At 54.4% G+C, this 25,894-nt stretch overlaps 2 protein-coding genes and 2 non-coding genes across 4 annotated transcripts; all 4 read left to right on the top strand.

Moving 5' to 3' along the window:
* The first annotated feature begins 1,128 nt into the window (after positions 1-1,128).
* On the top strand, positions 1,129-14,772 carry SENP3 (SUMO specific peptidase 3). Its single transcript, XM_056863517.1, has 11 exons — positions 1,129-1,152; positions 2,738-3,714; positions 5,068-5,370; positions 5,955-6,066; positions 6,989-7,136; positions 9,048-9,095; positions 9,823-9,900; positions 10,770-10,907; positions 12,107-12,190; positions 13,903-13,953; positions 14,641-14,772. Exons 2-11 carry the CDS (start codon positions 2,751-2,753, stop codon positions 14,749-14,751), a joined length of 2,037 nt encoding a protein of 678 aa, XP_056719495.1. The 5' UTR covers positions 1,129-1,152; positions 2,738-2,750; the 3' UTR covers positions 14,752-14,772.
* A 3,643-nt stretch (positions 14,773-18,415) lies between these two features.
* Positions 18,416-25,680, top strand: EIF4A1 (eukaryotic translation initiation factor 4A1). Its single transcript, XM_056863520.1, has 11 exons — positions 18,416-18,500; positions 20,158-20,206; positions 20,335-20,467; positions 21,202-21,341; positions 22,164-22,332; positions 22,869-22,978; positions 23,411-23,554; positions 24,107-24,244; positions 24,661-24,750; positions 25,118-25,197; positions 25,306-25,680. The coding sequence occupies exons 1-11, from the start codon at positions 18,478-18,480 to the stop codon at positions 25,448-25,450; spliced, it is 1,221 nt and encodes a 406-aa protein (XP_056719498.1). The 5' UTR covers positions 18,416-18,477; the 3' UTR covers positions 25,451-25,680.
* Positions 21,877-22,010, top strand: LOC130491017 (small nucleolar RNA SNORA48). Its single transcript, XR_008933854.1, has one exon. It is a non-coding gene; the product is annotated as a small nucleolar RNA SNORA48 (small nucleolar RNA).
* Positions 22,655-22,791, top strand: LOC130491024 (small nucleolar RNA SNORD10). Its single transcript, XR_008933860.1, has one exon. It is a non-coding gene; the product is annotated as a small nucleolar RNA SNORD10 (small nucleolar RNA).
* Positions 25,681-25,894: the final 214 nt, after the last annotated feature.

Raw genomic sequence — 25,894 nt, 5'->3', positions numbered from 1 at the left:
CCAGTTCTTTCTGGTGGTTTCCAGACTTCTACAGCCCCCATGCACTGTTTAATGAATGCCCCATTTTGTTGATTGTACTGACTCGCTCTGCGTAATCCACTTGAGTCCCAGTGAGAAAGACGGACTATAAATAAATCTTTTAAGACACAGTTTTGTTCATGCGTTGCATCATCCACTGGATGCCTTCAAGTGTCTGATGGCATATTTTAATGTTTTGTAATCCTCCTCGAGTCTCAGTCAGAGAAAGATAGGCTATAAGTACAATTTGAATTTTCAAAATCCAAATAAGTATATTAGTTTAAATACTTTGAAAAATCCAGAAAAGCCCACATGCTGCGAGGACCCCCCCCCTTCCTTTTAATCCCGCCTCCGCTTTCAAGACCAGTTGCTGGAATCTGGTGGGATGAGGGCCCGCCGGCTCCAGATTGGGAAACACCTGGAGGTTTTTTGGGGCGGAGCCTGAGGAGGGCGGGGCTTGGGGAGGGGCTTCAATGCCATAGAGTCCAATTGCCACAGCGGCCATTTCCTCCAGGGGAACTGATCTCTATCAGCTGGCGGTCAGTTGTCATAGCGGGAGATCTCCAGCTGGTACCTGGACGGTGCCCCTTGGCCAGAGTGGTTCAGTTTCCCATCATGCCCTGCTTCTCCGGACGCCGTCAGCGACCGCCTCATGGCAGCCCAGCTAGCCGTACCGGCACCCAGCTCTATGACCCACGTGGGCGGCCCCTAATTAATTTCGTGCCGGGAACAGGACTCGAACCGCCGAGGCGACACGCACGTCAACGCTTAGAGGCCCCGCCCTCTCTCCCTAACACAACGGGAAGGCGGTGCGCGCCGTCGCCGTGCGTCGTGACGTCACGCGCCGGGCCCTCTGCCTGGCAGAGGGGCAGGAGCCGAAGGCCGCTGCCTTGCGTCATGACGTCACGCGCCGATTGAAGGGACGCGGCGTCCCTTCCTTCTAAGGCCCTCGATAGCCCCGCCCTTTCCTCTCGACGCTGGTTGATGACGCCTTTGGGCGGCGCCGGTGGCGGCGGCGGCTCCTGAGGGAAGGAGGAGGTGGAGGCGGCAGCGGCGGCGCCTCTGGGAGCTGGAGCGAGAGGAGAGGCCCCCTCCCCTCCCCCGGCCCCCCGCTCGGCCTCGCCGCCGGACACGGTGAGGCGCCGCATCATGGGGAGGTCCCCCCCCTCACGCCTCTGCACGCAGCTGGGTCCCCTCGCCCGCCGTGGCTGTCTCTCCGCCCGATCCTCCCGGAGGGGTGGCCCCCCCCGTTGCCACCCCCTGCTGCCCCTTCCTCTTCTCATCCCGCTCGCCCCTCTCTGCCACGGCACGCTTCTGGCCACGCCCCCTCCCCAGATGGGAGGGTCGCATGGGGCTCGCCAGGCCTTCCTGGGGTTCCCCTGGCTTTAGTGGCTGCAGAGCCCCAGCCTCGCCTCGGCCGCACGCTCCCCGAGAGCCATGAGGCAGCCCACTGGGTCTGGGGCTCAGCCCCTCACTCTGCACCGGTCTGTGATCTGAGGAGGGGAGGGGTGTGTGTGTGGTAAACCTGGCCTGCCTTGCAAGGGTGGCAGCAAGGCAATGCATGTTAAGGCAGATGGCATGTGAAGGAAGATTCGGGATGGGCAAAAGGGAAACACTTCCTTATATGAAGAGTGAGCCACTTGTGGGCTTCACTGCCAGAGGATGTGGTGATGGCTACTAGGCATGGTGACTGAAGGGAACCTCCATGTTCAGAAGCAGTAAGTCCCGGAATCCCAGTGCCAGGAGACAGCATCAGGGGAAGGCCTCAGCCTCCGTGCCCTGTCGCTGGACCTCCAGAGGAACTGATTGGCCCCTGTGTGAGACGGGATGCTGGACTAGATGGGCCCCTGGTGTGTTCCAGCAGGGCTGTTATGATGTTCGTAAGGTGCCACTGTTATGGTTCCTCCTGCCAGGGAGGGGGTATCACTGGTTTCCCCTGTACGTTTCTCAATGTTCCTCCTCTTTGCTCTTCAACTTGGCTCTGCAACCAGGGGGATTGAATTGCACAGCTGCTGTGGGTCCCTCGGGCAGGGACATCTGGTCCATCCACTCCCTCGCCTACAGAAGTGAGGGAGATGGGGATGCTGTCTTCGGCTAGTCTTGGGATGAGGTGCAGATGGTTGTCTGTTGGAAAGGGCTCAGCCCAGCCGTCTCTTGTACGTTCCCCCCCCCCCCCGCAGTATGGTGATGGTGATGTGGGAAGGAAGCGCTGCAGTGGCTAACCCTTGGCTAACAAAAACACAGACTTATGTGGGGCCTGGGGTCTTGATAACCCCCTGCAAATCTCAGATTTTAATGCTAGCTCCTGGGTGCGTGTGCCTGGGAAGCTGAAGTGGTTTCTCAGCCCTTGCCTAGCCCATCGTCTCTCTCTCCTGTAATGGGATTTCTTGCCTTTTAAACTCATATCCATGCCAGTAGCATGTGCAGGTGTCTTGAGCAAGCAGTCCAGTGCTGGTAAGGGCACCTCACACCCAAAACCTCTTCCTTGGTCCTGTAGAGCTGTGCAGTCTATTTAAAAGCAAAGCAGAACATGAGGGTGGAAGGTATAAAAGACTTGCGTGCCTAATCACGCAGCTGACAGAAGTAGCCAGTCAGTGGTGAAATAAAATGATAGTTTGGGTGTGATCTGACATCTGCTTTCAGGGAGTGATAACTCCTTCATAATCCCTTGTGCTTGAACTGCAATACTTACCATTCTTCTCTCTCCCTCTCTCTGCAGGCACATTGGAGCCATGAAGGAAACTATTCAAGACAAGAAGTACTGGGGGTCATCCCACGGCCTGCGGGGTCCCATGGGGCCTCCAGGCAAGCTGCGTAGGTCTTCCCAGGAGTGGGGAGAACAAGAGCACAAGCGTGGTGGTGGCTGTGAAGGAGGTCGGCACCTGGCGTACGGCAAGGAGCAGCCTTTGGGCTTTGGCCCCCTGTCCTCTGGCAGTGAAGATGACGAAGAGGATGATGAAGGAGGAGGAAAGTGGGATCTTCCCAGCATGTCCAGTTGGGGGGTTGGAGGAGGCAGTTCTGACCCATCCAGCAGTAAAGCCTCCCGGGGGAAGATTGCGAGGAGCGGGGGGCGGGCTTGGCCATTTGAAGTAGGGACGGGCTCCAATCCCAGGGGGCGGCCACATCTGCTGGGGAACCCCAAGCGCCGCTATTTCCGCCGCAGGCGTCAGCGTGCCCTGCAGGCCTTCCGCATGCTGCTGTACTCAAAGAGCTCCTCCCTGGCTTTCCACTGGAAGCTGTGGGGCAAGATGGCCTCCAAAGGGCGCCGGCGAGGAGGGCCAAAGCGGGTCCGGTCATCCCTCTCCCTTTCCCCCGGCTCCCAGCCCGATGACGATCACCTTCCCCTCTACAAGAAAAACTGCCTCGTAGGGATGGAGGACTGTCCGGCGGGAGGAGCCAAGCGTCGGCCAGGCCCCTCTGAGCCCCACCTGGACTATGAATTGGATGGGGCCTTTCCCGCCTCTGTGACCTCGCCTCAAGCGTCCCGTCTCAGCTTGCTGGGAGCCCTGATAGATGAAACATCCCCCTATCCTCAGTATGTGGAGCTTCAGGGCGTCAGTTTTGACAAAGATCCTGGAGCTATGGAGATTGACGAAGATGCAGCTGCCATGCTCAAGTACCCTGCTGGGGGAGCCCAGGCCTCCCCCCGGACTAGGAGGCTGAGGGAGGTAGAGCACAGCCTCGATGGAGATGGAGGTAATGACATGATGAAAGCCCTTGAATCTATTCTGGCACGTGAGATAATGTATGCGACACCTGCCAACGTGGTGTAGTGGTTAAGAGCGGTGGACTCTTATCTGGAGAACCAGGTTTGATTCCCCGCTCCTCCACATGAGCAGCGGAGGCTAATCTGGTGAACTGGATTTGTTTCCCCACTCCTACACACGAAGCCAGCTGGGTGACCCTAGGCAAGTCACACTCTCTCAGCCTCCTTTACCTCACAGGGTGCCTGTTGTGGGGAAGGAAAGGTGCTTGTAAGCCGGTTTGAGTCTCCCTTAAGTGGTAGAGAAAGTTGGCATATAAAAACCAACTCTTCTTCTTGATGCAGTTTAAGAAGTCTGGCTTTTAACCAGTGTAGGCTCCTATATGAATATGTAGATGTTTATTGTTGAGCTGGTGTTGCATAATAGTGAAGTGTATGTGGGTCGCCTGCCCCAGGTCTGCCAGGAGTATACAAGGAACTCTTCTGCAAGCCTACCTCTCTTGGCTGAAGCTCTCAGGTTGCCCTATGAGAGGGGTGCTTGTCTTATTGACTTGTTTTTTGGCATGGTCAGTTTTGTTTTAGGGTTGTGAGCTGCCATGGGCAGGTTTAGAGAGGCGTTGAATAGACTGACTACTGCAATGTGCTCTACTTGGGGGCTGCTCTTGAAGAGTGTTCAGAATCTGCAGCTACTGCAGAACGCTGTGGCTAGACTTCTGGTTAGGGCCAGCAGTTGGGAGCATGTCACCCCGATACTACAGCAATTACACTGGCTTCCAATCCATTCCCAAGCCCAATTCAAGGTGTTGCTTTTGTTCTTTAAAGCCCTACATGACTTGGGACTAGGGTATCTGAAGGACTCCCTTTTCCCATATATTTCTGCTTGGGAATTGAGATAAGAAGGGGAGAGAGGCCTTCCTGACTGTCTCATCAATCAAAGACGCTGATTTGGTGGGTACACGAGAGTGGGCCTTTTCAGTGGCATCCCCATGATTTTGGAACAACCTCCCCAGGGGAGTCTGCCTGGCCCCCTCACTTTCAGTCTTTAGGAGGCTTTATTTAGGACTGCATTTGATAAAAGCAGTCCTATACTGTGATTTAAAAGTTTGGTTTTATGTATTTTTATGTGATATATTTTATCTGTTTTGCAATCTACCTTACGTCGCCCCATGGGTCAGTAGGGAACTACCTTTTCCCTTTTAAAGCCTCCTTGAGCTGCTTAAGGAAAAAAGGCAGCTAATGAGTTCTTTAAATAAGTACAATCTTCTAAATAAATCAGAATTAGCCTAATGTACAGGCTGGTTGTTGTCAGGCCCTCAGGCTGTGGTCACCCCTCTCTCTCCCTGTAGGCTCCCTGGATGCCCTCCCCAACGGCTTTGCTTCCCTCACTCCCGACGGCGATATGTGCTCCCTCCCTGGAGTCACGGATGCTACCATCCTCATCAGCAACGTCTGTAGCATTGGAGGCCATGTGGCCGAGGAGCTGTTCCATGGCCCTCGAGACAAGGACAGGGCGCCAGATCCCTCTGGAATCAGGCTAGAGGTGGGGAGCCAGCAGGCAGAGCTGCCCATGGAGGGTGTTCCCGAGCCGTTGGACGAGAAGGCAGCCCAGCACAGCCCGCTGAGAGAGGAGCACCTCACGTGTGTGCACAGTAAGGCAGGGGTTCAAGGGAGGGGAGGGTGGTATCTGGGAGATGGGGTTTTCTTGGGGATGCGACTTCTCAAAAGCTGGTCTCCACCTGTCCTCCTGTTCCCCAGCCCTTTCATGGAGGAGAAAAGGCATTTCAAACCATTACCACAAAAACGCAGCGAAGAGCTGTGTTCAACGCAGGAGGTGGCGGGAGCAGAGAATCTATTTCATGTGGCCTAGAAAGTGTTGGTTTTATTTGAGGTGGTCACTCTGAGCTTGGGCGCTGCGGTCCTCTTCAGCTGCCAGGAAATCAAAGAAAAGAGTAAGAAGCTCCAGAGGAAGCTGTGAAATATTTATATTTTTAAAAGAAGCAACCAGTTGGGGGTTGAATGACTTCTCTTGTCCTCCACTCTTCCTTGCTAGAGTTGGGCGATCTTGAGGCTGGGCTGTCCTGGCCAGCAGATTGAGAGGCCTTCAGCATTAGGACTGCTTTATGCCTCCTTGTAGCATCTCTTCCCACCCCCACAAGGCTCCCCCTTAGTTCTAAACCAATTGAGAGAGAGAGACTGTGTCGCCTCAGTGTTCCTCTCCTGACCTTCCTCCCAGACATCTTGGATGAATTCGTGCAGACGTACGGCAGCCTCATTCCCATCAGCACAGACGAAGTTGTGGAGAAGCTGGAGGACATCTTCCAGCAGGAGTTCTCCACGCCACAGAGGTGTGACTCTTCTCTTCTCCCCTCCCCCCCCCCGCCCTTCCAGTACTGGTCTTTGAGTGTAGGAATCACTGGGTGGAATGTCTGTTGCTGTGTCTCCAAGAGTGCCCAAGCAATTCCGACCTTAAGGGGCTGGCAGTGTGATGTCCCTGCACTTGGTGACTGTGGGTGGGGAGTATCCATGGTGAGTTGGAGCCATTTAGTGGATTCAGGGGTGGGATATGAGTGGCCAGCAGTCTAGGCTTTTGTGTCCTTTTTGGAAGGGCCTGAAAAAAGTAATCCTTTCTTGGCTGTTCTGTTTTTAATGGCTGGGCTAAAGGGGGAGCCAGGAAAGTTCCTCGCAAGCTAGAATTGTAACACAATGCTGGAGAAATATTTCAGATTTGTGCCAGAGTAAATTTCATTTCAGACCTGTGCTTATGCGTGCATGTTAAAGATTTGCAAAATGTCACCTTTAAGCAACAGGACTGTGTTCTTAGGTTATGCTCCAGGGACTCTTCATCTGTTTCAGAGGCTAGCTGTGTTGGGCTGCTGTAGAACAGCGAGATTCTAGAGTCACAGCTCCCTTCATCAGATACCAAGGGACAAAGGGGAGTCTTGAGTCTTGAGAGCTTATACCCCAAAAGTCTTGTTGGTCTCTAAGGTGTTACTGGACTCTAATCTAGGTATTCTTTGTGTCTGCTGCATTTTCCATAAAGGAGCTCCTGTGAGAGGGGTGGCACCCCTGTATTCACAGCTTCACACCCTCTGAATTCTAAGAATGGGGAGGGCTGTCGCATTCGTGCCCTGCCTTTTAATTGTTCCTGTTGGCAGCAGAGTGCGGGGACAGACAGGGCTCTTCTCTGACACAGCGAAGCTTGTGAGGTTGTGTAAGAGCTCGTGCTTCAAGGTGGTCACCAGCTCCCTGTCCTCTCTGGGCCTGCAGGAAGGCCATGGTCCACCAGCTGATCCAGTCCTATCAGCGCATGCCAGGCAACGCCGTGGTGCGGTCCTTCCGAGTCACCTACATGCGCCATGTCCTCACGATGGACGACCTGCAGACGCTCTATGGGCCGAATTGGCTCAATGATCAGGTACGGTGAATGAGCAGGGAGGGCGAGGAAGGAAAGCTTTAAGTAGCAAGGAAACAAGGCGATGGGTGGGGGCTGTGTGACAGGACAGGAGAGTTGCAAAGAGCCACAAACTGGCCAACCCCCAAAGTGAGCATTACCTCCTACAGGAACTCAGTAGAGAGCCTCAGTGTATTTATTTACTTAATGCGAATATTCATCAGTGCTGATGGAGAAGAATAAGTTGCTGTGTGATGACAGATGAACAAGGAACCAGGCCTGCTGGCTTATAGTTCTTAAAGAACTCAAGTGTGAAACAGTTCCTGTTGCATCGCTGTGCCACTTGTCACTAACTTGGTCTAGGCAATTCCAAACCTGGCAGCCTAATTTTGGTTCCAGGGAAATTGGTGGAAAGGAACCTGGAATTATGAAGTGCATAGAAGAACAAGTCATGCAAAGGAAGAATCAGCATGGCTTCCGCAACCCATTTGAGTTCTTTGAGGGTAAACAATCATGTGGACAGGCACACCTAGACTTCTGAAGAATTTATAGTGTGTATTTCTTGGTCTTTGACCGCAAATAAATTCAATTTGAATTCTGAAGAATTTTTGATCAGGCCCCTCACCCAAAGTACACTTCCTGGGGAAAAAGCACTGTGTAAATTGCAGCAACATCTGCGTGTATCACTGAGAAACAGGAATTTGAGGTGCACAAAGGAGGGGAAGAATTGACCACAGCTCCAGGGTAGAGCATCTTCTTTGCAGATGTGAAGTCCTGTCAGGATCATGGGAGAGCAGAGTGGGCCTGAGGCCTTGGAGACACAGGGGTCCAACTCAGTAGAAAGGATACTTTTTTGTAATTTTGTAATTTTTTGTAATTCCAGTTAAGAGGTCAGAGGATAGGTGTTGCACAGGTAGAAAACCCAAGAAGGGACACAAGGTAGCAAGTGAGTGTCACTGTAGGAAAAGTTAAAGTGAAGCACATGGGGCAAAGAATCCTGATTGAGGCCCCGATGGGATCTGAAAGAGTGGGGGTTAATCTGGGAAGGAGGGAGGGGGGGTGTCGTGTGCAGCAAAGAAAAAGGGCAAAAACCCCTGCTTGGGGTTACTAGGAAGGGGTGGTAGGATAAGCTGGGCAGATGGTAGTGCCATGCTGGAAATCCACAAACTGCTTGCAGGATGGCGTGTACCCTTCTGTTTGCCCTGGCACGAAAGGGCACGTGGACTGACTATGATCCGTCTACCCTTTGGACAATGGGAAGATGGCAGCGCCTCAAACAACTGATTTCTGTTTCAATTTACATGGGAATTATTCTAGGCCAAGAACAGTCAAGGGACTGGAGCCCCTTCCTTCGGAGGAAAGGCTTAAAACACTTTGGGCATCCTGTTCAGGAAAAGGATTTGTGTTGAGAGGGGTGGAGAAATGATGGATTTATAGTAAAAACAGGCATTGTGTGGAGCAAGCAGGGGGAGAGAATTTTCTCGTAGTCAATGGCATGGACTGTAGATTCAGGACAGGCGAAAAGCCGTTTGCACAAGAGGCAGGGAGGGCTTCAGTGGCTTTTGCGGAGGTGAGGCCAGTTAATGGCTAAGTCTGCCACCGGCTATGATGGCTAAATGGACCTTCTATAATGGGGGGATAAGGAGTGGGGGAAGAAGCTGTCATCTTGCTGTGCTGGGCTTTCCAGGAGAACCTATTTATTTAGCTATTTTTATTTTATTTGTGCCCTGCCCTTCCTGGCAAAGCCTACCTGCTGCTGAAGACAGGATGTGGGACTTGACCGTCCCTGACCCAACGATCTCGGCAGAGTGTTCCTTATGGTTCAGTGGGGGTGCTGCCATCTTGGCAGAGGGTAGCAGCTATGTGTGTCTCTCTTGAGATTCTCGTGGACAGAAACCTAACGCAGCCGCCTCATTTCCTTCAATCTCCGGGCAGGTCATGAACATGTACGGGGACCTTGTCATGGACACGGTGCCAGAGAAGGTGAGCTGCTGGCGAGGAGCATGCTGCCCAAGAGGTGGGGCAGGGGGGCGAGGGTCCAGAAGGCTGGGATGTTTCTGTAGGCTCCAAACAGGAAAGCTTCCCCTGCCTCTGCTGTGCCCGTCGATAGGTTTCCTGCTGACCGTTTGCTTCTTCCCCACAATAAATGGGCCGCCCTGGTTTTCTGCCACCTTATTGGAGTAGGACGTGCGTCAGAAAAACCCGGGAAAGTGGGCGCCACATTCACCTCCATAGGGAGCAGGACCTGCGGCTTCCATTGAAGGGGGTGGGGGCTTAGCTTGTGGTCACCCAGCATCTTGTGATTCGCCTCTGAACCCAGTGGCTGCCATTTTATGACTGGCCCCAGACCCCCTGGCAACTGTTTGTTGGTGGTTTCCACTCCTCAGAATTCCACAAGTGGCCAAAGGCTCCATGCAATTGAGGGCTCCTGCCCTAACTAGTTTTAGATCTAGCGTGTGTGTGGGATGCATCTCTCAGCTAGTTGACCAAACTAGCTGCCATTCTTGATCATGATCTTCCGGGCCACTCGCTGCCGGGTTATGGTCTGCTAGCATTGCCGGTTGTAGCTGGGCACCTCCCCCTGCACGTGAATCAGGGAGGCCCCCTGCTGTGCCTTTGACCGGGCGCTTTCCTGACCCATTGCTGCTTCTAAGTCCAGTTAGGACAGTCTCTCTTCCCCGAGACAAAATTGCTCTCTCCTCCCCCCCAGGTTCATTTCTTCAACAGTTTTTTCTATGATAAGCTACGAACCAAGGGGTACGAGGGAGTGAAACGATGGACCAAAAACGTGAGTGGTGGCCAAGAATCCATCTTCGGGATGCATCGGGGCCTGCAGTTGGCGTGGGAACTCAGTAGGGGTTGCTGTCAAGGGATTAGCAAGAAACTCATAGAATCATAGAGTTGGAAGGGATCACCAGGGCCATCTAGTCCAACCCCCTGCACAATGCAGGAATTTTACAACTACCTCCCCCACACACACCCAGCGACCCCTACTCCATGCTCAGAAGATGGCCAAGATGCCCTCCCTCTCATAAACTGCCTCTCATGAACTGCCTAAGGTCATAGAATCAGCATTGCTGACAGATGGTATCTAGTCTCTGCTTAAAAACCTCCAGGGAAAGAGCACTTACCACCTCCCGAGGAAGCCTGTTCCACTGAGGAACTGCTCTAACTGTTAGAAATTTCTTCCTAATGTCTAGATGGAAACTCTTTTGATTTGATTTTAACCCGTTGGTTCTGGTCCGACCTTCTGGGGCAACAGAAAACAACTTGGCACCATCCTCTGTATGACAGCCCTTCACGTACTTGAAGATAGTTATCATGTCCCCCAGTCTTCTCCTCTTCAGGCTAAACATCCCCAGCTCCTTTAACCGTTCCTCATAGGACGGTCTCCAGACCCCTCAGTGCCTCACCTCCTGGTGGGGAGATGCCAGGCCTAGCCACTCTGAACTGCGATCCCCAAACACTTGGGGCGTTGGTGTGCAAAGCCTCCCTTGGGCTCAGGGGAAACTCCCACCTCCGCAGCTTTCTCGGTCTGTCCTCCCTCAGTCTCTGGAGTTTGGCAAGGTGCAGGCTCCCCTTCTCTCCCCCTTCACTGGGACCAAAGTTGCGGGGCCTTCAGGAAGAGGCTGCTCAGCGTGTGCGGTTCCTCCGCAGGTGGATATCTTCAACAAGGAGCTGCTTCTCATCCCGATCCACCTGGAGGTTCATTGGTCTCTGATCTCTGTGGAAGTGAAGAAGAAGAAGATCACATACCTGGATTCCCAGCGCACCCTCAACCGGCGGTGTCCCAAGGTAAAGGGAATGCAGATGCACACCCTCATTGGGATTTCTTGCTTGTTGCAAACTGGCCATGATATCATGGCTGCCTTCCAAAAAAACCCAGAATGCTCTGTGGTGCCAGCGAGGAGCCTTGGAGGCTCTCTGTGGGCACCTTAGAATCATAGAGTTGGAAGGGACCACCAGGGTCATCTAGTCCAATCCCCTGCACAATGCAGGAAATTCACCACTACCTCTCCTCCACACACATACACCCAGTGACCCCTACTCCATGCCCAGAAGATGGCCAAGGTGCCCTCCCTCTCATGATCTGCCTAAGGTCATAGAATCAGCATTGCTGACAGATGGCCATCTAGCCTCTGCTTCAAAACCTCTAGGGAAGGAGAGCTTACCAACTCCCGAGGAAGCCTGTTCCACTGAGGAACCGCTCTAACTTGTAGTTCTGCTGCTCCTGGCTGGAAAAGCCCAAGGCAAAGACTTCTGTACCTTGCTTATGTTTTTACTGTGTACAAGGCCTTTAGGAAAAAGAGGCGTCGAGAGTTCCATTGAAGGGCTTTCCAGGGCACCCTGAGCAGGGCAGTGTTGCGTGCACGGCACAGGGGAGTGCAGACTGCTTGGGAAGCAGGGAGTGGCAGGGGCTGAGCACAGGAGCTTGCGTTCATTTATTTAAAATATTTATTAGCAGCCTTTCTTCCTTACAGTGCTCAAGGCAGCTTACATATACACATAATATAAATTACATAATAATACATAGAACCAAAAAGTTTAAATCATAATTTAGGAGTGCTTTAATCCAACACATTCCTAAATAAAACCGTCTTTTGGCTGCCTCCTAAAGATCAAGTTCTGCCATACCAGCCTCGAGCACTCCCCTGTGCGCTCACCACAAACCCTGGTAGCTGGATTAAATCCAGGTTGGTTTTGACAGTCATTGGACAAATGCAGACAGTCCAACAAACCAAGATCCAGTGGTTGGTGCTGACCCCGAGACTTGAATGGAGTTTGCAGCTCATTGTGACACCAGAGCTCACAACCCAAGCTTGGTTGTGTGATGCTGTCCCTGGCAGTCGTGGCGTGCCACAGGGCAGAGAAGAGGGGAGAGGCAGGCAGCCCTGGGGTCTGCTCCAGCTGGGATTTGTTACTGGTCTCTGGCGGATGGTTTTTGGTGGTGCCTGAATTTCGTCGCTGTGTCTGTGCCCTGTCCCCTCCCACAGCACATCTGCAGGTACTTGCAGGCCGAAGCAGACAAGAAGAACCGGCCAGACTTCCGAGATGGGTGGAAAGGGTTGTTCAAGATGGTGAGTATCCTTCTGGTGGTACTGTGGGGGTGGGTCATGTGTGGAGACCTTGTTCTGGTGTCTTTCTCTGCAAAAGTAATCTAGTCTGCCCTGAGGTAAATGGGGGTCCCTTGGGCAGGAGCTGACGTTCCGTTGTTTTGACTTGCAGTGAGCCTCAAACTTTTCCAGTCTGCCCAGCAGCTTCCCTCTGGGTCTTCTAAGCTCTGCAGGGCAGGGGACTTGTGTTACTGTCAATAGTCAGGGGGAGGCAGGTACCTTACACTTGTCTCTGTGTGTGGATGGGGGCCCACTTTCACACTAAGGTCACCTGTGTGCAAGGAAGACACAAGTTTTTACATTACATTTAAGGGAATGCACCCACTCTGGGCAGCGGGATACATCAATGGCTATAAAAAGAATCTCTTGATGCAGGGCTGGTTTGACACCCTGAAGATGGTGAACTGGGAAAATTTATTGAGGGGAATCGTAGCCACGATAACAGCACGTTCACAAGGAAGGAACTCGGGATAATGCAAGGCAAACAGAATGGCTAGAGCCATCCAGAGCGACACTTGTCACACCCGGCAGGACAATGAATGAATGGCGGTAGGGGCTTGTATCCCATAAGAACATCGGAAGAGCCCTGCTGGATCAGACCCATGAGGGTCCATCTAGTCCAGCCTCCTGCCTCACACAGCGGCCAGCCAGTTCATCTGGAGGTCCAGCAACAGGGCACGGAGGCCAAGGTTTCCCTCCGATGTTGCCTCCTGGCACTGGGATTCAGAGGTTTATCTTTTTTTCCCCCCAGCTCAAGTCTAACAATCAGATCTTAAAGTAGTAACCGGTAACAGTAAAAATTCTAAAGACAGATGACCGTGCAAATGAGCCACTTTTAAAAGACCATCCGCCTTGCCTTTCGTGGCCACCCTGCGACAGTTGGGCTTTGTGGCCGGCGGGAGGCCCTGATCTTTAAGTAAGAGAGAGGAGAGTGGTGGTGGGGGCTGCAGGGCATACGTACAAATGTGTTGAAGTGAAAGTCGGCCTTTTCCCAGCTATCCAGTCGTCGTCCCCCCCCCCCCGGTGAAGTTCATCTGCTCCTTCCTGCAGGGCTGAGGCAGATGGTGACCAGAGATGAGGGTTTTGGGGGGGGGGCAGCAGCTCTCTCCTTAGGAATGCCCCCCAGGCTCACCCGGTGCCTACTTTTCCTTTCCTTTAGGCTAAACCCTTCCTCTTTACCCAGAATACCATCTTTTTAAGCGGGTGAATGCTTTGTTCCTGATTGAAGACAGTCTTACTTTATGCCAGGGGTGTCAAACATGCGGCCCAAGGGCCGGATCCAGCCCCTTGAGAGCTCTTATCTGGCCTGCGAACCAGCTGAGGCAGCCACCCCCGCCAGTCCTGATTTGGGCTGGTGAGACCCGGCCCAGCCAAGTGACATTTATGTCATATCCGGCCCTTGTAACAAATGAGCTTGGCACTCCTGCTTTATGCGTTTTCAGTGCTCTGGCTGTTTCTGTTGACTTGGTCTTAATTTATTGATTTGCTTCTATCGTCTTGCTAGGTTTTGTTTCGTGGTTTGAATGTGAGCTGTCTGGAGCAGGACTGCTCCATAATTTCTAAAACAGAGTTGCAGCCAGCTTCCCAAGAGCAGGGCCCTGGTCAGGATGCTACTGCCTCATAGCAGGGGAGCTGGAATCTTTTTGGCTGACCTCTCTCTCTCGTTTCATCCCCAGAACGTTGCCAGGCAAAACAACGACAGCGACTGTGGAGCTTTCGTCTTGCAGGTGAGGGCCAGGGGTTTTGTGTTCAGGAGCAGCCTGCCTCCCCCTCCCCCCCAAAAAAAAAATGTGGCGTGCACACAAAGCTTGACTTGAAACTGCCAAAAAGAAGAATAGTCTTGAGGGCCACAGCAAACAGCCACTTTCCTCTTCCATAAAAGTCCTCATGCTGGGTACTGAAAACTGCATAGAAAAAGGTGCTTCTCCTGATTGAGGCTGGTGTGAGGAAGCCCCCTTCAAGGGTGTCACAGACTGTAGTTTGGCTTCCTCACCTGGCCGGGGCTTCAGAAAAGAGGGTCCGCAACAGTCAGAGGCAGTGAGCTTCTCTGCCTGCGCCAAAGCTCCACGGCATGACAGGAGAAACTCCCCCCTCCTCTGATGTGAAGGGGTGGGAAAAGAGGGGCATCTTTGGCAGAGGGGCCCGCCCTTGTGGATGGACGGGCCGTGTAGCCAACTTTTTGATGTGGTTTAGTTATTCTTTTAAGCTCAAAGATAGCAGGAACTCCTCCAAACAGTTCCTGGCCACATTACTTTCCCTTGGCTCTTCTGGACTGCTTGAACAGGCAGGTGGTCTCCAGGGAGAGCCCCCTCTCTCACTCCCAGATGCCCATGTAGGCGAGCCCCCTCCCCACTCAGTGGACCCTGAGGCTTATGCCCTCCCTGTCTTCCCTCTCTCCTCTCTCTCGTTTGCAGTATTCCAAATACCTGGCATTGGGCCTTCCCTTCACGTTCACACAGCAAGACATGCCGAAGCTCCGCCGCTTGATGTACAAGGAGATGTGTCACTGCAAGCTGAGTGTGTGAAGAGGGCCTGTGCCCACACAGCCCCCCACACACAACTCCTTCCCCTCCCCAGAGCTAGGAGCGGGGGGCCCTCCGGAAGCTCTGCCTCACCTGGCCAGGTGGAGGTACTGATGCCTGGGGGTGTACCCGAGGGGACTCTGGGGTGACTGGAACGCTTGAGGTTTGACCAGTGGACTCGTCTTGGGGGGAATTTGTTTTTAACCCAAGTTTACCCCCCTTTATCTTTTTCTCTTCCTGGTCTTTTTTTTTCCTTTTTCATATTTAAACCTAACCCAAGTTGGAGTTTCTTTATGTTGGTTCTTTTGGGGAGGGAGAGGAGGTGGCTGGGGCATACGCCGAGCCCGTCTTCTAGAAGTCCTCTGCTCCAAACAGAAGAGAGATGACGGAGCCCTGAAACAGGGACCAGGACGAGGGGGAAGGCAGCAGTCCCCCTTTCTCCCCAGACTTTCTTGCCTTCGTTGGTTACTCGTGTTAGTGAATAATGTGTGGGTTTTTCCTCCCTGAGGGGCTGGGAGTTGGAAAAGAGGGGCGGGTGGTGGGAGGGGATAGGTTTATACACTGGGGCCGAGAACTGAAACAAGCATTTTTTTATACGATGGCTACCATTGTGGGTAATAAAAAGCATTCTTTGGAGAAGCACGGAAGTGGTGGTGGACTTTCCCCGGCCCTCCTGGGCAAGCACAGAGTAGCTTAGCTTGGAACTTAATTTCTGTTTAAATCCTGGTGCAGGCAAACAGTGCAACAACAGGACAGGAAGCAGGTTGAAACTGTACAGTTGTTTTTTTTTAATGCAGGTTACAGATTAAAAGACAGTTTAATAATACAGCTGAATCTGCCCAAACCGTTTCCCTTCTGCCTCATGTTCTCAGGAATAAAACTCTCTTAAACGCCTTCCTGAGGGTAAGTGCCCTCTCTGCTCAATACAAAGGAAGGGTACCACCAGGTGAAGGCTGGCTGAAGAACATGGCAAAAGTTTTTAGTCTGTCCTGTTGCAGTATTAAAGGGGTGTGAGAAAACCTCACAAGTAGGCGAAGGTGCCTATCCTGATATCTTTCTGGTTGTCAATAGCATTTCATCTGATTGGAAGGAGGTGTCCAGTGGGGTGCCACAGGGCTTGGTTCTGGACACAGTACTTTTCATTTTTATAAATGATGTGGATGAGGGGGTGGAGGGACTGCTCATTAAATCTGCAGATGACACCAAATTGGGAGGTACAGCGAACACAACGGAAGGTAGAAATACAATTCAACAAGATTTGAACACCCTGGAAAAGTGGGAGGGTGTGAACAAGATGCAGTTCAACAAGGACAAGTGCCGAGTTCTACATCTGGGTAACAAAATGAGAAACATGCATACTGGGTGGCAGATATACTTCTGGTAATACTGTGTATGAACCAGATCATGGGATATGGGTGGACTGTAAACTAAATATGAGCAGCCAGTGTGGTGCAGTGGCAAAAAAAGGCTAATGTGGTCATGGGGTGTATCAACAATGGCATCACATCCAAATTGCAAGATGTCATAGTCCTGCTGTATACTGCATTGGTCCAGCCACACCTGGAGTATTGTGTGCAGTTCTGGAGGCCTCAGTTCAAAAAAGGATGTGGACAGAATGGAGCGGGTGCAGAGGAGAGCAAAGAGGGTGATCAGGGGCCTGGATACTCAGCCCTATGAGGAAGTTTTTACAGTAAGAGTTGTTCCGCAGTGGAATCAGCTGCCTGAGGAGGTGGTGAGCTCTCTCTCACTGGCAGTCTTCAAGCAATGGCTGGACGAATGCTTGTCAGGGATGCTGTAGGCTGATCCTGCATTGATCGGGGGGTTGATGGCCTGTATGGCTCCTTCCAATTCTATGATTCCGAGCCTGTAGCCTAAAACTAGTCTTTAGGCCTTGCTGGAAAGGGCTCGGCTTTGGCCTCTACCTGCCCCTCAACTGCTGCCGCCCCACTGTCACGTTCCCTGTGGGCACCTGGAAGTTTTATGTTGTGGCAGCAGGGAGAGCAGAGGGTGATGCACGGACAAGAGTAAGGGGTTGAGGTTAGGGCCCAAATCACACGGGATGCTTCTATTCGGTATGCAAGTAGGACGACAGTCTTCTGACCATAAGATATGTGCCCCTCTGCCTGCATGTTTCCCCATTTGAGAGAAGTGCAAACTGTGGCGGGGGGGCGGCGGCAAAGTGCCCTTGCAGGGAGCAGATGCTTTGCCTGCCTTGATATTGCCTGTGAAAGGAGCTCAGCTGTGTGTGTGTGTGTGGGGATGTCTGCCTGAAAGCGCTCCCATCTAGGTGTAGGCGGGACCAAGGCTCGCCCGCACTATACGGCAGCATGATCTAGGATGGGGGGGGGGGTGACTGCGTCAGGGTTGCCACCCGCCAGGTGGGGGCCTGGAGATCTGGAATCGCCACTGATCTCGTCTTCATAAATCATTAATTTATTACCTATTCGAAACATTTATTCCACTTCTGCTGGAGAAAATGGCTGCTTTGGCGGGTGGGGTCGCAGTGTGCCCTCCCCGCAGTCCCTCCCGTCAAATCTCCGGGTATTTCTGAATCCGCAGTTAGCGGGGTGCCAAGGGAAATGCCGCCGCGGGGGGGGGGAGGGGAATCGTCATGCGGCGTCACGGCTTCCTTCCGCCGCCCGTTCGAGCGTCGAGGGCCTCTCTGGCGCTTTCCCGGGGGGCGCCGTCCTCTGAAGGGCAGCCTGCCGTTTTTCTCCTTAGGGGGGGGTGTGCAGTCGGCAAGGGAGCGGCCCCCGGAGGCCTGCCTGGCCCCGGGCCGCGCGTGCGGCCTGTTGGATGCGCGCCTCGGTTAGCGCAGCGGGGCCGCTGCCCTTGCGCCCCGGCCGATGAGGCCGCCGGCTCTGCCTCGGGCCTGGCGACCAGGGGGCTGGGAGGAGCTGCTCCGGGCGGCCGCTGTCTGGCCAGGCCGCCCAGCCCGCTGTGGTGCGGGGCAGGGCCGAATTCTAACCCCCCCTGTCACATTGTTAGCTCGGCCTACCTCACAGGGTGGTTGTGAGTGTAATAAGGGGAAGGGAGAGCCACGTCGTGGGCAAGAAATGGACTCCCTAGACCGGGGATTGGGGGGGGGAACCAGAAGATTCCGGCGCCCGCTCGGCCTTGCGGCCACGGAGAAGCATGAACAGCCTCCTTCTCACTTTCCAGTGGCGAAGGCTTCCATGACGCGTGTGCGTGTGAATGGGTACTTCCAGTGGACGTTGTCTCTGGGGACAAAAGTGGCCGAGTCCCCTGATTCTCTGCGCCGCCCCCCCTAGCTGCCCCCCCACCACAATGGAGACTCCACCACGTGGGCTTTTTCTCACTCTTCCTCTAAGGGCCGCCGCTTAATTGGCCGAGCCCACGGCCAATTGATTCCCCGGCTGGCCAATCAGTCGCCCCCGTCCTCGTGCGTCATCACAGCGCCCTTCCGTCCCTGCCCTGGCGCCCTCCGCTCGCCCAACGGTTGAAAATCCCCGCCCAATCACAGCAGACCGCGCGGGTGGCGTCGTTGTGATGCGACGGGCGGCCCAATTGGAGCGAAGCCGGTCGGGTGAGGGCGGGGTGGAAGAGGAGGAGAAGGGGGGAGAGGAGGGTTATGCAGACCAACCAAAGGAGCGGAGAGAGAAGGCGGGAGCAAAGGAAGCGGCCAATGAGCTGGGGGCCAGTGGGCGGGACCTATGCGGCGGTTATAAGGTGGCGCGAGGCAGGCGGGGCCAAGACTTTCCCCCCAGAATGTCTGCGAGTCAAGAGAGCCGGTGAGTGAGAGCGAGGAAGGGAGGCGGCGCGGGAGCGAGCGGCGCGCCCCCGCCGGGCCTCTCGTTCTCATTACCCCCCCAACTTCCTGCGGCGGAACCAACCATTTTCATTTGGGGGGGGGCGAGGCTGAGCGCGCCCCCCCCCCCGCGCCGCACAAGGCGCCTTTTTGCTCCCTCGGAGGGAGGCCTCCCTTCGCCGCGGCCTCCCTCGCCTTCCACGTGGCCTCGGAGGCCGCCGTCTCCCTCCCCGATTTCGTAATCTTCCTCCCCCCCCCCTTTTTCCGGATCGGTCTCGTCCTTCCTGCCCGATCCGCTCCCTGCGGATTATTTTATTGTTTTCTGCGGAGGGGGGAATGGATAGGAAAAGCGAGGCGGACGGGCCTGGGCGCCCTGCCGGATGAGTAACCGCTTCCTCCAGGCAGGCCTCTCGCGAGTGACGCCATTTCGGGCGGAGGCGGCCGCCGATCACGGAGGCCGCCGCGCTCTTCCCCCCCCCTTTTAGAACGCCCCGGGATGATCCATCCGCGGTCGGGGAGGGGGGTAATCGGCGCGGAGGCCCGCGGCCCCTTCAAGCCGCGCGAGGGCGGCTCCGTCGCCCTTTTATGCTTCAGCCATTTTGGGCTGCCGAAGTTCATTTTCTTCCACCCTCCATACTCCCCCCCCGCCGCCCAACCTCGATGGTCTATTCCATTTTTTCCCCTGTTCTCACCCCCGCCGCATTGGGCATTTGGTACTTCCCAGGAAAGGGGGGGCTGCGGAGTCCCCGCATCGCGAAGCCTGGTGGACGAATCCATTTCGGAGTATTGGGGGGGGGTCTGAAGTCGTTAAAAAACACCCCACCTTTTCGTCTCCCCCCCCCCCAATTCGGGCGCGTCCATTTTCTTTCCTTGCCCATTGTCCTGCCGCTTCGCATCCGGGAACTCAGCGGCCGTGACGTCACGGACCTGCGGCCAAAGGAGAGCGGGGGGCGGAGCTCCTCGCCCCTAAAAGGGAACGGGGAAGGCGGGGGGGAGGAGAAGGGGGGCTGCTGGCGCCCTCCCCACCCGGGGTCACGTGGCGGGCTTGGAGCACCGAGGGCCGCGGGGCCACCCTATTTTCTTCCTTTATGCCCCGCCTTTCTTCCCAGCGAGGACCCAGAGCGACTCGCGTCGTTCCATTTCCTTCCGTTCTTTCCACCCAACACCCCCGTGGGGTAGGTTAGGCCAAGGTCACCCAGCAAGCTTCCGTGTCAGGATTTGAACCTGGGTTGCCCATATTCTGGGACGTCTAGCCACAACACCCCACTGGAAGTAGGGGGGGGAGCCGGTTGTGTCTGCAGGCACTGAACAGTCTTCCCTTGATGGCCACTGTGACGGGCAGACACGGGTGCTGCGTTTGGGGGCAGTTTTCAGGCATTGGCAGGTTCTGGAAAAGAACGGACGGGGAGAGTGGCGCGGTTCTTGCCAAGTGGCCTGAGACCACTTATCCTTTGGGAAGGGAGAAAAGAGTTGGTTCCAGAGTTTTTATTATGCAACTGTAATGGATCTGCTGGATCTGGAGGCTTGGAGGAGGAGGAGCTGTTCACGGAGCCTCTGCCTGGACTTCAGATGGGGGGAGGGGAATAGAGCACTGCATTGTTCTATCTGGATTCTGAGCCCCTGTGTGTTTCTCTTCCCAGATCCAGAGACAATGGCCCTGAAGGCATGGACCCCGATGGCGTCATTGAGGTAGGAGCACCAAGGGTCCGGTGCAGCTGCAATTGGGCTATGGGGAGAGCGAGAGGACAAGACAGTGGGTTCTGCCTAGAGGTGCAGCCAGGCAGGGCCTCACCCTTCTTTCCTGTTTTCCCCTGCAGAGCAATTGGAATGAGATTGTGGACAGCTTTGATGACATGAACCTGTCGGAGTCCCTTCTACGAGGAATCTATGCTTACGGTTTCGAGAAGCCCTCTGCCATCCAGCAGCGAGCCATTCTCCCTTGTATCAAGGGTGAGATGAAACCCCCACCCCTTTCTCCATCTCTTCCTCACAACCGCTCAGAAAGAGTGAGAATTGGCCTTTGATTCCCCCCCCCCCCAGGAGCTGAAACAGGACAGCAATCATTTACCCCTGAAGGTGGATGAGAGGATAAACAGGACGTTGGGCCCTCAGTGTTACTTGCCCAGCACTGGCGGCTCTGCAGGGAGAGTGGGAGGGGTATTCCCCAGCCCCTGAACAGGGTTCTCTTGCCTGCCCCTATGGCCTTTTCCCCCGTGGGGGGACCCTCCCCCATTGCAGTTGCTGTAGCCTTCCGTCCCTGCTCACTCTGCCAACTGGTGCCTTTTGAGGTGGGGAGAGCTCCCTTTTGGGTCTAGCAGGGGGTATCAGCAGTTTGTTTAGGATGGGGCGCTAGAGGTGTCCTGGGGGACAGGACAGGCACTCTCTCCAGCGCTGTCTTCACGTGCAGCGTAGTGATTAAGAGCAGTGGTTTGGAGCGGTGGAGAACTGGGTTTGATTCTCCACATGAGCGGCGGAGGCTAATCTGGTGAACTGGGTTGGTTTCTCCACTCGTACATGCCAAGCCAGCTGGGTAACCTTGGGCAAGTCACAGCTCTCTCAGCCCCACCTACCTCACAGGGTGTCTGATGTGGGGAAAGGAAGGAGATTGTAAGCCAGTTTGATTCTTCCTTAAGGGGTAAAGAATGCCAGCATATAAAAACCAGCTCTTCTTTCTCCCCACCCAGGTTATGACGTGATTGCCCAAGCCCAGTCTGGAACTGGGAAGACGGCCACTTTTGCCATTTCCATCTTGCAGCAGATTGAGCTGGACCTGAAGGCCACCCAGGCCCTGGTCCTGGCCCCCACAAGAGAGCTGGCTCAGCAGGTAAGAGGCGAAGCGGGCAGGGGCTGGCATTGTTACAGCGGTGGGGGAGTCACAGCTAGCCCCACCCCAGGGCCAGCTCTGGTCCACCTGCAACCCAGTGGTCTGTGCTGATTGTCACACCACTCATTTGCCCAGCATGGATTTCTTAGGCAGCACTTGTGCGGTTGACGGCAGCGAGTGCGAGCGGTTGTCTGGTGAGTCATGGCCCCCTGCTTCCCAGTCTGGGAGATGCCCTGGCCATCCTCACCCTCACGCCCCTGGATCTTCTTGAGAGACGGGGTCCCACCCCTAGGGTTCCCTTGGAATTGCTTTGCTCCGAGGGCCTGGTCTTCCCAACCCCAGCTCCTCTCTCAATGCGCAGCTTAGAAACGGGGCTGCACTGAGTTTGCTGAAGAGCCCTGTGGAGGCTGTTCACGTTGGGGTTTGGGACATTCGATCCTGTTAGTGGTGTTCTTCAGGATCTGGCTGCAAGTCCCTTTGTGTTCCTGTTTCTCCTGAAGCCTTAAAAAAAGCACTTTTCCTCTTCTCGTCCCCCTCCCCCTGCTAACTGGGCAAAGAGGCACCTTTGCGGTGGTGTCCCTCTTAAATCTAGCAGGGGCAGAGCAACCATCCCTGTTCATCCCAGTGCAGTCCTTGTGGCTGCAGCTGGTTCATGCTGGGGGGACAAGGGCTCTCTGGAGAGACCTCTGGTGGGATGGGGGAGTGGCAGACTCTTGCTTGGGGGCTCCTTTTAGGCCCCTCAAAACTGCGGTGGCTGCAAAGTGGGCACTCTTACCCTGCCAGGGTTCCTCATGGGCTCTCCTGTTTTCCTGCCTGCCCTAGATCCAGAAGGTGGTGATGGCCCTGGGAGACTACATGGGGGCTTCCTGCCATGCCTGTATAGGTGGGACAAACGTCCGCGCGGAAGTTCAGAAGCTGCAGATGGAAGCCCCCCACATCATCGTTGGGACTCCTGGAAGGGTTTTTGACATGCTGAACAGGAGATATCTGTGTAAGTTTTTCGTCTTTCAGGAGGTTGCTGTCTCCAGAACAACATTCAGTGATTGTGCTTGTGATGTATCGTTGGGGTCACGCATGGTCAAATCTGCCGCTGGCACTTTTGATTAAGCTTTTGCATCTGTAGCATTTTAGGGCTGCAGGGAAGCAGGTTGGGTGAGACCTGGGTGGCTCGGGCTTATTAAAGTCCTTAGCTATTGAGTTATGGGAGGTACTAGTTCCTGTTTGAGCTGGTGTGGTTTGGATTCTGGGGTGCTGCGACTTAGTGTGGAACTTGCATATGTTTGGGAAGGTGGCTTATCTTTCCCTCCTCTGCTGTTCCGTGATGATCAACCCCATGCGTGTCATCTGAGCCCACAAACCCCGTTTTCCTCCCGGCCGGCGTTCTGCTGTGCTGGGGAGCGGTTGCTGGGTGTCTGGCGCAGTGATCATTGCTGAGAAGGTCCCTGAGAACGGCAGCAGGCCTTCCTCTCACACGACTTCGGCTCCTTTCTTCCCTTAAGGTTCAGCTCATCCTCTTTCTCTCTGCAGCACCCAAGTTCATCAAGATGTTTGTGCTGGATGAGGCAGACGAGATGTTGAGTCGGGGCTTCAAGGATCAGATCTATGACATATTCCAGAAGCTGAGTGGGAACACGCAGGTATGGGGGGCTTCTGGTACGGAGGTGGGGGGGTGGGCCACTGGAGGCTGATCCAAGGCAAGAGCAATGCTAAGATCTCTTCTCAGCCCATCCCTGGTAGAATCATAGAGTTGGAAGGGACCTCCAGGGCCATCTAGCTAAAAATTCTTCCTAATGTCTAGGTGGAAACTTTTGGTTTAGTTTCAACCCGTTGGTTCTGGTCCGACATTCTGGGACAACAGAAAACAACTCGGCACCATCCTCTATATGACAGCCTTTCAAGTACTTGAAGATGGTTATCATATCTGAGGGATATTTGCTGTGGGGGGGGAGTGTTAGACCTGCAGGGGGCACCTGTTTGGCTCTTCCTTGAGAGGTGCCGAAGATGGAGCCTGCTTGGCAGTTGAGGCACTTGGGGGGCTTCCGTTTGGCCAACCGTCCCCTCCCTTCCAGGTGGTGCTGCTGTCTGCCACCATGCCCATGGATGTCCTGGAAGTGACCAAGAAGTTCATGAGGGACCCGATCAGAATCCTGGTGAAGAAGGAAGAGCTGACCTTGGAGGGAATCAGGCAGTTCTACATCAACGTGGAGAGGGAGGTAAGGGCCTCCGGGTCACACAAAAATCACAAAATCACACAAGGTTGGAAGAGACCACAAGGGCCATCCAGTCCAACCCCCCGCCATGCAGTATCCCACAATCAAAGCGCTCCCAACAGATGGCCATCCAACCTCTGCTTAAAGACCTCCAAAGACGGGACTCCACCCACCCCCCGAGGCAGGGCATTCCACCGTCGAACCGTCCTCACTGTCAGAAAGCTCTTCCTAATGTTTAGGTGGAATCGCTTTTCTCTTAGTTTTAATCCATTACTCTGTGTTCTAGTCTCTGAAGCAACAGAGAACAAGCTAGTTCCCTCATTAACATGGCATCTCTTCAGATATTTAAACACGGCTATCATGTCACCCCTTAACCTTCTCTTCTCCAGACTAACAAACCCAATTCCTTAAGTCTCTCCTCATAGGGCATAGATTCCAGACCTTTGACCATTCTGGTCGCGGGTCTCCTGCCGAGCCACAATGCTCGAGGGCCAGGGCGATTGAGGTACCAAGCTGGGGTGCCCCTCTGAATCTTTCCCTCCTCTCTCTGACTAGGAGTGGAAGCTGGACACATTGTGTGACCTGTACGAGACCCTCACCATCACTCAAGCAGTCATCTTCATCAACACCCGGAGGAAGGTGGACTGGCTCACAGAGAAGATGCATGCCCGGGACTTCACTGTTTCCGCCATGGTGAGTGGTGGTGGGCATTATAACCACGTACGGGCAAGGTGGTCCTAAGGATCTGGTGGAGTCCTGTTTAGAGTTACAGCTGAGGATGGTAGGAACTGGTTTCACGTACAGAGAGCTGAGCACAAGCTGAGTTAACGGTATTGTCGGTCATCTGGTTTTGCTGAGGGATTCCTCTTCAGAGACACAGCAGGGGAGGGAAATTCCAATAGGTGGCAGGGCCCTTTCCCTTCTCTTTCTCCGGCTCTGGTTGGGCATCGTCTCGGCACACTGGAAGAAAGATGGTGATATGGGGCAGATGGAGTTCTGCAGGAACAGCTTGGGGCTTATTGGGGAATTGAAGGTGAAGGGGGTTCTTGTGTGCTCACTGTCGCTGTGGGCCACTGGAGGTCAATGACCATTCCTGTTTTCTCCCGCAGCATGGCGACATGGACCAAAAGGAGAGAGATGTGATCATGCGGGAGTTCCGCTCTGGCTCCAGCCGTGTCTTGATCACCACAGACCTGCTGGTGAGTTGGGGAGGGGAGTCTCTCAAGACTTGGCCACTCATGGCCATTACGGGGTTAGCTGGGGTGGGTGGGGCTCTGGACCCCTCTTACGATGACTGAAACTGCGGTTGTCCTCCAAGGAGATTCCCTCTCTGCCTAGTTTGCACTGTGCTGTTGGCAGATTGTAGCTCCTTGGCACATAAATGGGGGGGGGGTCGCTGCTCTTCATCCAGGCCGGAGCCAATATGGGCCCTGCCACTTCATAGCAGCTGCCCACAAAATGTCCCCACCAGCAAGCTTCCCTACTGCACAGACAGGCTTGTGCACCTCTGTTGAGGCTTGTGTTCATGGGGTGGGGATCGCTGTTGCTAACTGCCCTCTCTGCCAGGCTCGTGGGATTGACGTGCAGCAGGTATCCCTGGTTATCAACTACGACCTGCCCACCAACCGGGAGAACTACATCCACAGGTGAGCAGGAGGCCCCTCCTCCAGTGGGCTGGGGCCCTCCCCTCCCGCCTGACTCCTTCAAGCCCCAGCTCCCTCCGAGCTGCTTCACTTCCTTCTCTTCCTCCCCAGGATTGGCCGAGGAGGCCGTTTTGGCAGGAAAGGCGTGGCCATCAACATGGTGACGGAAGAAGACAAGCGCACCCTTCGTGACATTGAGACGTTCTACAACACCTCCATCGAGGAGATGCCCCTGAATGTGGCTGACCTCATCTGAGCTGCCTCTGGGGGGGGCCGCTGTGCCCACCCACCCCCCACTGGGCACAGAATTCCCCCTTTTCTATTTTTGAGTTTTCTTGCCTTTTGAATAAATGTCACTTTTTTGGAGGCAAAATGAAACCTTTTTAGTGTTTTTCCTGGCGCTTTTTCTGTCTTTCTCTGCCCTTCTCCCTCGTGACTTCATCTTGTACTTCAGTTGTCCCACCACCCCCTAAGTCGGGTGCCCTCTGAGGTCAGGTGAGGGGAGCAGGTCAGGAAGCTCGGAGTCTCCTGGCTCCCACTCTCTTCGCCTCTTGGCTGGGCGGCCCCCCTCCACAACAAGAGAGAGTTTGTAGTCTTTGGAATTGACCTTCGCCGGTAATTGTGGTGCTAACAAAAAAGCTTGAGAATCTAAAACCTACCTCACTAAGAGTCATGGTTTTCTTCTCTCCCTGCCTAAAAT

This window comes from Euleptes europaea, chromosome 18 (genome assembly GCF_029931775.1).
Source record: "Euleptes europaea isolate rEulEur1 chromosome 18, rEulEur1.hap1, whole genome shotgun sequence".
Lineage (NCBI taxonomy): Eukaryota > Metazoa > Chordata > Lepidosauria > Squamata > Sphaerodactylidae > Euleptes > Euleptes europaea.
The sequence above is the reverse complement of the archived record's forward strand: the minus strand, read 5'-3'. Positions and strand labels throughout refer to the sequence as shown.